This window comes from Myxocyprinus asiaticus, chromosome 14 (assembly GCF_019703515.2).
Source record: "Myxocyprinus asiaticus isolate MX2 ecotype Aquarium Trade chromosome 14, UBuf_Myxa_2, whole genome shotgun sequence".
In the NCBI taxonomy this organism is placed as follows: domain Eukaryota; kingdom Metazoa; phylum Chordata; class Actinopteri; order Cypriniformes; family Catostomidae; genus Myxocyprinus; species Myxocyprinus asiaticus.
Genome location: NC_059357.1, coordinates 10,000,713 through 10,012,104, shown reverse-complemented (window position 1 = coordinate 10,012,104; position 11,392 = coordinate 10,000,713). Strand labels below are relative to the sequence as shown.

At 36.4% G+C, this 11,392-nt stretch overlaps 1 protein-coding gene across 1 annotated transcript in view; it reads right to left on the bottom strand.

Moving 5' to 3' along the window:
• LOC127452228 (rap guanine nucleotide exchange factor-like 1) overlaps nucleotides 1–11,392 on the bottom strand; it is a 58,341-nt gene that overhangs the window by 4,467 nt on the left and 42,482 nt on the right. Inside the window, exons 12-14 of the mRNA XM_051717576.1 lie at nucleotides 11,185–11,272; nucleotides 6,067–6,131; nucleotides 4,568–4,622 (exon numbers count right to left, since the gene is read on the bottom strand). Of these exons, the coding sequence (XP_051573536.1) occupies nucleotides 4,568–4,622; nucleotides 6,067–6,131; nucleotides 11,185–11,272 (208 nt within the window). The remainder of the gene's footprint in view (nucleotides 1–4,567; nucleotides 4,623–6,066; nucleotides 6,132–11,184; nucleotides 11,273–11,392) is intronic.

Genomic DNA, 11,392 nt, shown 5'->3' with positions numbered 1-11,392 from the left:
AGAGTTAAGACCCCACCACGCAAACGCACGTCAGGCTGACATTATTTTAGAGACACAGCATCTGTTGCTAAGCCACATTCTCAAAAAGGAAAGTGAATAGAAAAACAGCAAGAGAGAGAGGTAGGAAGGAGAAAAGCTCTTTTCAGCAGCTATGAATAGCTGCACATTGTGTCTCAGATCAAAAGTAAAAAACTGTCACTCCGCCTCTGCATCACTTTAAGCTGTCACTGAAGTTATGGCGGCAAGACTGATGCAGCTGCAGGTTACCACAGATCCAAGACCAACTTCCACTAACCTTCCCTTAACCTAAAGCACTACCAACTTTACCTTAAGGTTATTCTATCTCAGTTATATTTCATTTAAGTATCGATTAAGTCTCAGATGTTTCTCCTAAAATTCCTTAGGCTGAAAACCCTAATAAGTTGACTCTACTAACTTTACTGAGTAAACGCATTCCTTCAATTGAATTGAGTAATGGTCTCTCCAAAACGTGTGTAATAAAGTTCACTTAACTTTAAGTTTATATAGAATGAACTTAACCATTTAAGTTAAGCTAAATAGATGCAAGTAGACTTAACTCAAATTTGCTATTTAAATATTGTTGTCTCTACTTAATTTTATTTGATCTGAATCAAATTTAGGTCATGCAATAACAGCTCAAATAAAGAAGATTTTAACTGATTGTAGGTGAATCATAAAATAAAATAAATTCTACACAGAAATGCATATGCTGTATGCCTGTACTTCAGTTACACATGAACAAGGAGATAATGTTAACAGGGTCCAACTTGACCAAAGGGGACACAGATTACTCAAATGTTGATATCACACAAAACAACCACTTAGAGTATACTACAAAAGAGCTATTTATAACAACTATTTAAATGCCTCCATAAGTTCCCTTTGACCAAGGAAACATAATTAAATAATTCAAGTGCAAGGGATTAAGAGTATTCCCCATAGCCTAAATTTTGTACTCAATCATTTGAGTTATTAACACTTAAAATCTTAAGTCTATGGATTTTTAAGATAAATAAGTTCATGGAACATAGATATTTGAATTATGAGCTAAGTTATGTTTAATTAAGACAACTTTATTTTTCCAGAAATGACAACATTAGGGTTTACAGTGTATGAGAAATAAACAGAGACAAATGAGACAATTGTTGACATACAGTAAGAGTATAAAGCTATCAGATGAATGATGAGTGCTTTGTTTAGATAATTTGGTACTGGTATAATTTGATGAGGAATGTTCAAAATTAAATCTTTGAATTTTAATTGCAGATTTAGTATTTCAGCCAATTCGACAACAGTTTGAGGCATTGTTACGATCTCTTCTGAAACTTTAGAGGAGACACATAAAATTGTCTGTGAAAAAATACAAGTATTTTTCTCAGGAGAAAAATATAAATGCCAGAAACTGCAGCAAAAGTACAGAGCTATAAAAATTTATGTGGATAGCATAGCTCAAATACTTTGGTCTTGGAATAATTTGATGAGAATTGTTCATATTGTAATCTCTGCAGACTGTAGTAGCACAGATTTGTGACATTGTTGAGATCACTTTAAAAACTTCAGAGGAGACACGTGAGGTTACTTGGGTCTGAGAAGCAGAAGGTTTAAGCAAAGCTCTCAGTTTGCTCTCAATTTAATCTCATGCTGTCTAAGAGAAACAACTGAGAATTTAAAGAGGTTGATCACTGAGCACGTTTACATGCACAATAATACAAGGTGTGCAAATCCAACAATGCAAGAAAACCGTGTTTACGTGAGATTTAAAATCATCAGATTATTCTTTGCTTTTGACGTCAAAACATCAAACAAGCACTTGCGTAAATTGTATAAGCCCGTAAGAATGCTGGTAAAGGTGTTTACATACAACACGAAATTGGGGAAATCAGCAAAAATCTACCTGTGTCAAATTTTTTTATTTAAACCGATAAAGGAAAACCTATAATGGCATTTACATGACACGTTGTCGGCTTATTAAGTATAATCAGTGTAAGATCATGCATGTAAATGCACTCATTGGTGATTTTTCATTCCTAAGGGTAAAAACTAGAAAATTAATCACAAAACTGGTCTGAAATCAGTGCTTTGAGCAGTGGCATCCTTCCTTCAACACTTTGACAGCATGAGCGCATTAGAGACAATTACAGAGTCATTAAGTCTAACATTTGAGCCTCTCTCCCAAAGTTCATCCCCACTATCAGGGAAATGGTAGGAGCCATGCATGGTCTTAGAAATGTCAATGGCTGCAATTTGTGCATTTAAGTGGATGCCCTCTGGCCTGTGCACGTCACTAAATGAGCCTTAGCCACCCTATAGAAATCTCATCGCAAGACAGAATGTCACGTAACACAAGCACAAAACGACAGTCTGACAAACGTATGAGATAAATATTATATCAGAATGGTGTTTAGAAAATGCTACGAAAACAATCATGGGCAGCTATTTTCAAAGTATCTAAACGAAAAGAAAATTATCATTTTAAAAGGCTACTTCTATGCACCAGACTGAAAAAGTGCCATGTGCTTAGCTGAGCATCAATCCCTCTAATGGAAATGGATGAGGGCAATCCACTCAGGTAGATGGAGGGAGAATGAGCCCTGATAATTACAGCTCTCATTCAGAGGTAGAGACAGCAAAATAAGTGCCCTGATGCACTGAGACCTGCTGCTTTACTTCAACAGGCCGACATCGCAGTGTCTGACAAACAGGAGATACAGCAGAGTGACTAAATAAAAGAACAAACAGCTAAATAATGCTAAAATATTTTTTTTCTAAGCAAGTCATTTAAAAACCGAAGCATATTATAGCAAAGCAATCATGTTCTTAAAATACATATGCAGAATATTAGGAAGAACAGCTAAAAATACATGAGTTTGAATATGAAATCATGAAAATGTTCTTATCACATTTCCCCCATTTCACCCTATCTTTGTATGTCCATGTGTCCATCCAATAAAAAGGCAGAAAATAAAATGATGGGATAATTGTGGATGGAATTTACATTCACGCATTTGGCAGATGCTTTTATCCAAAGTGATTTACAGTGCGCTTATTACAGGGACAATTCCCCGGAGCAACCTGAAGTTAAGTGCCTTGCTCAAGGACACAATGGTGGTGGCTGTGGGGATTGAACCAGCAACCTTCTGATTACCAGTTATGTGCTTTAGCCCACTACATCATCACCACTCCTATAGTTATCAGTGGAACAATCAGTGGAATAGTCACAGTGGAATAGTCATCACTACTGTTTTTCTCAAAGTAAGAACATACTTCATGGAGAAAAGTTTCTACATTCCAAACATCTCATTTAAATCTCTTTAATAAATCTTCTCTAAAGCCATTATCACTACTGCATTCATTTGTTTTTGTGTTTATAATTTGATGATCATAGAAACAGGGTAGAAAATGATCGCGATAATGGCAAAATTATGCATGGCAACCTCAAAACAAACATCACCATGGAGAGGAAGGAAATGGGAAATAGTTTGCAGGGTGTGATAGTGCAGAGACTCTTAAGGCAAGGCAGGCAATGCAGAAGATGAATCCATGATTGCGTAGGTGCGAACCGAGTCATGGCATTTTAACTTTGCACAACATCAAGGTTGCCATGGAAACCACGTTTTGTTTGCGTGATCTATGTAATCTAGACTCCAAAGCACTACACACTGAAACCAAAAGCCACAAATAAATGTAGAGTAGTTTTTTTTTTTTTTTCTTACTGATCAAAGACCAATTTCGAGAACATCAAGTCATGTTGTTAAACTACAGGAGAAAACCTCTATTAAAAAGATCAGCATATGTTTTGGATTCTGTTCTCTAGCATGGTATGCTGGTGTCCCTTGGTCAACTAGCTTCATCAAAATGAACATCTGTTTATGCTGGTAAGCAACATGACCACCAGCTAGACCAGCACCAAACAAGCATAAACCAGCTTGGACCAACATGGAAACTCATGCTGGTCTAAGAAGCTCTTTTCAGCAGGGAAACCCCCAAAACTGGTCTAAGATCAGAACAAAAAGGCACCTAGACCATATTCTGCCCAGCTAATGTCAGTACAAAGACCAATCAGGAACAAGTTATTGCATGTTTACAGCAAAATAACAGCAGCAGTAGTAAAGACTGTTTGTCTGTGAGCATAAATGTTTTGAAGCACTCCCCAGCTTTTGCATGTGTTTGTGTATACACATGCTGGGGGTGTGTGTGTGTGTGTGTGTGTTTTGAAGTGGTTCAAAGTGGTCCCCGAGGGCTGTTCTGTCCTAAACAGATGGGCTGTGGCAGGGTGGAGCAGCACTCTCTTAGAGCTAACACACCCAGACAGGTGTGTGTGCGTACGTGTGAGCGTGCGTGCGTGCGTGCGTGCGGGGGGGTAGGTATGTCGTTAGGTGGAAACATGCTCTAGTTTTGCACTAATCGTTTTTGGCAGGCCAATGTCTTGTCTGTCTATGGGCTTACACGCAGGCTGGTGTGTGTGTGTGTGTGTGTGTGTGTGTGTGTGTGTGTGTGTGTGTGTGTGTGTGTGTGTGACTGAATGTCTGTGTATGGAGATGCATACCTAGCTGAGTGCTCCTATACCGCCTGATGCTTCGAACCATCTCTGCCACTTTGTGCTGAAGAAGGGAGACAGAAAGAAAGAGATATTTGAATGACACACACTCCATTAATGGTGTAAAGTAACAAAATAATGTACCTTCAGTCACTAATTAGTTGGCATGTCATAAAATATCATTATATATATAGATTATTGATCAGCACATTATTTTATCGATATATTTTTGAGGCATTAATATATTAACGTTAGTCGACATTTCAATTAGAAGCCTTAATTTGCGTGCTTTCCAACTCGCTCAGTTGGGCTTCTGTTTATTGTCTGGTGTAATAGCATTGGGAGACCATAAGGGGGAGATTTAACATTACTGAAGCAGGTTGCAAGGCATAGGTATCACAACATGGGATGAGTATTTTAGAGCTTGCACAGGATGCATACACACAAAAGTTACGAAGGTTTTTGTACTTCTTCAAGAATGAAAGTGACGTTGATGAGTTTGCAGGTTAGTGTATAAAACTGGTTTAACTGCACAAACTGAATGATTAGAAATCATTATGCAATTTCTCTGTATGTAGCTTTGAAGGGGTTTCATTCAAGCTGTCAAACCACAAAAAGACATACTGTACTTGTAACTGAATATACATTGTGTAGGCTGTATGAAAGATGCATATACACAATAAATCATCCAGTGATAGCTAGATTAAATAATTTTTGCCCTTTGATAATGATTTGGGTCCAATTTAATGGAAAACTATACGAGTTGTGCTCTGTGGCACTGCAGATTTTTAAGCAGCCTCCAGAGATGGCAAGCCTTCATAGAAAATAATTGTTTCGAACTTTAGAACGCGCCATGTTGCCTGCTAAATGCGTCCGGTGTGCATCCCCCTTTAATTTACACTTCTGCTTATACTTAAAGTTGTGTTGAGAAATATGTCTGAAAAGACAAAGACTAGTGTGCAACGAGTAGCCCTATTTATATCAGATAAAATCCCAATATATATCGATAATCAATGGGTAAAATTTCCGATTATCTATGCGTGAAAAAGGCATCGATCCCAAGCCTACTAATTAGCTGTATAGAATATCCTTTTTTGATTAAAACCTTTGGATATGTGACAGTTCAGTTTCATGCACATACACAAAAAACACACTCATAGATACTACAGTATACCACACTCATGGTTATTTAGCTATGCATTGGGGACAAAATTCTCCTGAAATTTGCGAAATCTGACATTTTATATATAAAACTAAATCTGACAAAACCTCCTTTTATGGGCTGTCCTCAAAAATAAATGTAATTTATTTTTTATTTTTTATTTAATTTTTCTTTAAATTATCTTGTTTTTTAAAAGTTTTTTAAAAGTTTGGGTTATGGTCTGTAATAAATATAATTAGCTTTATATAAAAACAATAGAAATCTATAGTATGTCCTTATTTAGCTAGGTAAGTGAGTGTGTGCATGTGTGAGCAGATCATTACTTCCTTAATGTGTGCCAACTCACCATCTTTTCGAAATTTACCAGTTCCCCATGGAAAGTCTTACAGCTCTCATGGAGGAAGGTCAGATCTGCAGAGAGAGAGAGAGAGTGAATGCATAATAAAGGGAACAGTTATGTAATGACATGTCATCATGCCATCATTTGTTCAGCCAGACGTCTTCTTTATTGCAGAGCTGAGCTGAAGCTTGACATTCCCACACAAAAAAAAAAAGAAAGAGAGAGGAGGAGAAGTGAACAGTCATAATGTCCTGATCAGAGATCTGTCTATGCCTGGGCTAGGTCTGGTAGAAGAGAGGGTAGAATCGAGAGTGAAAGAGAGAGAAAGGGAGGAAGGAGTGGCAGGAGTATCAATGAAGAAAAGAAGAATGTTTAGGTTACATTTAGGAGAAATATGCTGAATTAAGCTGATGATGTGAGATTGTGGAACATGAACTCTTTTGATTTAAAATTGTATTTTATTAATATTATTTGATTTGTTTTAATTTAATTATTATATTTCACATTGTATATAATATTTTTACTTGCTGTAATTTAATTATCTGTTTTATTACAATGTTTTATAATAATATTTTTTCTAATTATATAAATTGTGTGTATATACTGTACAGTATGTGTGTCTAGTAAATGTATATGCAAGTATATGAATGAAATGTTACTAATTCTTTAGTATTAATAGTACTAATATATTTTTTTCTACCATGCTGATAAAGCAACTTTTTGAGGGGGTATGGGGTTGCATCCCAGCTAACCTCCTGACCTGCTTCTCTGAAGCCTTAGTCAAACAAACAACCAAAACATTAAAAATGCAACATGCATCACATTTCGCCCTGCCATTACAAAAAAATATATTCCCAAACAACATAACTCTGTTTTCAAGGTCACAACTTTAGTCACTAAACTCTGAAATGGGAATCCATCATTTTTTTTTTTTTTTATTCTAAATAATTCTATATTGATGATGCAGATAAGACATGGCTACTACCCTCAGGCATACAGGATGATTAGAATAATCTATTTCATTGGAGAATGTGCCAAAAGTACAGTATTTATATGCACAACTCCTATTGTTTTCCCTTTGAAAGGACTTTGCAATTTCAGATCAGAGCACATTTCTAGACAAAAACACAATTTGTCTTCTTATAACACCATTCCAACATCTTTATCCCAGCAGTTTCAGTCTAATTTACAGGGTAGCAGCTCTCATAATGGCCAGGAGTCTCTAGACATTGCAATGTTTAAAAACGTTAAACTACTAATCATCAGAAAACTGGTGACTTCATTTGGATAAGTGGTGAAACATCTTTAATAAAGCACAGATGCTCTTCAATAAGATTTGACCAGACATTCCTGAAAGTTTGGAGACAAAAAACATATATAATTTTGGGTAATCGTGTTTGCACTAGTAAGCTCTGGTCACATACTGCAACTTTGGGAAATATTGTCAGTAATCCTTGTACCACAAGTGTACAGAAATGTGCATATTACAGAAAATAGCACGTATACTGAATTTATTTCAAATGTAAAAAAAAAAAAAATGTTTATGGAATGCTATTTCAAACAACAATAATTAAAGCACAATTGCAACACAAATATAGGCAACACTAACAGAATTAGCTTTTAGATAGTGCACTGAAAACAATATTTTGTAGTGAAGTAAATATAGCAGAAAAGATTAAGTACTTTCTACATAGAATATGTTAACAGCAGTAAATTCTACATTCAAACATCTAAAAATGAATGCTCTAGATTATAAGTAAATATTATTTATGATAGTTTGTTATTTTTACAATGTGTCATCATTTAGTAATCCTAAAGTAGAAAACCGTGTCATATTTATTTGATAATTTGAGTAAATTTAACTGATAAATAAAATAAGTAAATTATACGTAACTTTTCGAAGCTGTTCCCAGCATGCACAAGGCTTGAATAATTAATGAGCTTGAATGGTTTCACTGTTTGCAAGTTTATTTACACAGTTTTTATTGTTCATTTTGTTATTACGTTTGGTAACTTCTTGTTTTGTGCAGTCTGAAGTTCATTTTCTACTCAAAATTACCCATTCATGATTAAACAATTATCTGTTGATTGTCACTGTCATGGTGTTTTGTACACCAAGTGATGAGGTCTGCATCCTCGGCTCAACATTTTGGTTCTATCACCTGTAAAACAGGGTGATGTTGTCTCATAGACTACATAGCTTCCATTAAGTTTCCTTGTGGGCGGCTTCAGTATGTCAGAGTATATGATTAAACATATGCTTGTAGGAAAAACTCAAAATGTGACATGTTTTAATAAGATGCTTAATTAAATTTTAATAAGTTTATTTAAGCACCAGGTATGTCATATTTGTAAGTCTAAATTTGCTAAAATGTTTAAGTTAAATTTACTCACTCACTTAAATCAATATTATGTCATAAAGTAGATTTGACTTCTTATACCATTTAAGATTTACTTAGACAAACTGTGTGCAAAAACTTGCAAAATTAAAAAAAAATTTAAAAAAGTAAATCTTACTAGTCTAGAGCAGAACTGTCATTCTACAACCTGAGCTTCTTATGCTGGACCTTAGTCATGTCCGATTCATTAAAGAGTCATTCTTTTGAGCCCATTTTTAATGATTCAAAGTGGTTGTAAATCACTCAGCTGAACTTTTTCGTTTGTAAATCATTCGACTTTTGCTACAAAAAAGAGCAGGTAAAATGCATAAAGGGACTTCTGGGAACACAAAGTTCACTCGAGGGAACCGTATGAACAAACCGATTTGCTAAACTAAATTACTTCCCAGTGCTACAACACCTGCATTCATCCTTCTATAGCCCAAATCTAAAGCCTATATTTCTACTTATTCTAAGGTCTGTTTCAGACTGTAAAACAGAGCACTGCTCCGCAAAGAGTTTGATGCTCAACTGATCCTGACAGGCTTGAGTCATGAGCACCTACAGGGAAGGAGACAGACACTAGAAAGACACTACAGACGAGAGAGAGAGAGAGAGAGAGAGAGAGAGAGAGAGAGAGAGAGAGAGAGAGAGAGAGAGAGAGAGAGAGAGAGAGAGAGAGAGAGAGAGAGAGAGAGAGAGAGAGAGAGGACAGACAGGATGGAGAATAGAACAGATGCCTATTTATGGATGCATGTATGTGTTTGTGTGTGCGTGTACACGCATTGATGAGCAGACAGTGGAGGTAAAGGTGTGTGTGCAGGTACAAGGAGGAAAGTATATAAAATCTGACGAGGCAAAGGGAACCACTTTGAGAAATACTTTGGACACACACATTCTTATACCATGCAACAATGTGAAAAGTAAACAAAAAAAGTTTTTTTTTTGGACTAGGTTGAAAACAATAGAAGTATATGGTATGTCTTTATTAAGCTAGTTAACCCTTAAATGCATGGTAATTTTCCCAAACACTTACATATTCGGGTCTTTAGAGACTGGCCACATATATCTATCAAAAATGGATGTACAAAATGCCCAGATAGTGTAAAATTTTACAAATATTTTCAAGACAATTAGAAAACATTAAAATAAAATATATTTTGATATTTTATTTTTCATAAATTAAAGAGATAATGTAACAAATCCAGACAAATCAAGAACAGGATTCATTCTGCCCAATTTGGAATGCCCAATTCCCAATGCGCTCTAAGTCCTTGTGGTGGCGTAGTGACTCAATCCGGGTGGCGGAGGACGAATCTCAGTTGCCTCCGCGTCTGAGACGTCAATACGCGCATCTTATCACGTGGCTTGTTGAGCTTGTTACCGCGGAGACATGGCGCGTGTGGAGACTACACGCTATTTTCGCGCCCCACCGAGAGCGAGAACCACATTATAGCGACCACGAGGATGTTACCCCATCATTAGAAGATGAGCACAAGTGTAAATATATGATGGCGAAGCCTTATTTTCTCTTAAAAGAGATGTTGTTTGTAATGTCTTTCATCCTTAATGACCATTAAAGGGAAACAAACAGCTGCGCGAGATCATTATCGTGTCGCTGGTAATTGAGTCATAAGTGTCCCAATGTTCAGTGGATGAACATCCTTGCCAGTGCCTGATTTCGTGTTCACGATAAACTGACTGATGACACAGGGAGCTAGGGAGCTGATTGAGATGCACCCTAGGTCTGTCGATATAACGTGCTAATTTAGAGTGATTAATTATATAAAAAATAATGCATAAATACAAAATTATGCACTAAATCATGCCTCCTGACCAGTACGTAAATTCTGCAATTAAAGTACGTATTTTCCTGCCATCTGAGCAATTAAATCTTGAAGTACATATAACTTTGTGTTTTTACGAGCCGGATCAGCAGGGGGCAGTCAGCGTGCCTTAATTAACCTTACAAGCAGCGCAGCCACAGAATGAGAGTCGGTCACACAGGATGCGTTCTTGACAGCTGGACGAAACACAACAGATGCAGGGATCTTGAGAAAAGTTTCAACTACGTTTAACTTGACATAGTGTCCAAAAAACGCTTTTTTGGACGCATTTTGGATAGACTGACAAACTCAGTTGCTAAATGGATTGCTGTGGATTTTAGGCTTGTTAAATTATATTGAAATAAAACAAACAATAGTATGTTGACTTCTAAAGCCTCTTTATGTATTGTCTAATCAATGCTTAACTGGTCTGCCACCACAATAATACAATATATTTCAATCTGAATATTTGAAGTATTATAATAATTTTTTATATTATTTTTATATTTATATTTTAATTGTTTAAATTTATTGACAGCCCTAGTAAGTACGTGTGTAAAAATTCAAAAAGGTTTGTGTGAGGGTTAGGTTTAGAGATGGGGGTTAAAAAAAATTATTAGCTCAGCATAAAAACGTGTGTGTGTGTGTGTGTGTGTGTCACTAATGCGCACAGTTCATATGTATGTTGATCAGTGGTGTATGTTGGACGCCACAGGGGGTCTGCAGTCCTCTGTATACAGAAGCTGCAGAACAGAGGGGTGTTAATTAACCAGGCGGGGCCTTTCAGACTGACTTTCAATCAGACAGCACAGAGGCAGCCACGGCAGGAAAGGACTTTTATAGGAACACATATGGACAACAGCTGGGGGAGAAACTGAAACCACTCTGTAGTGCTACTGTAATGTGTGTGGGGGGCTCACCCTTTAGCAGCAGTGGAGTGAAGGGTATTAGCGGGGCTCTCAGGCTGGCTAGAAGGTCTCTGTATGACTTGTGGTTCCTGGATGGGTCCTGTATCAAACACAAAGATTATCATTATAAATATTAAATATTGTTTGATATTATCAAACTAGAATATTAATAGGAAAAATGTATTGCTCATATGTTGCTTCTTTCATAGTTTAGGAGACT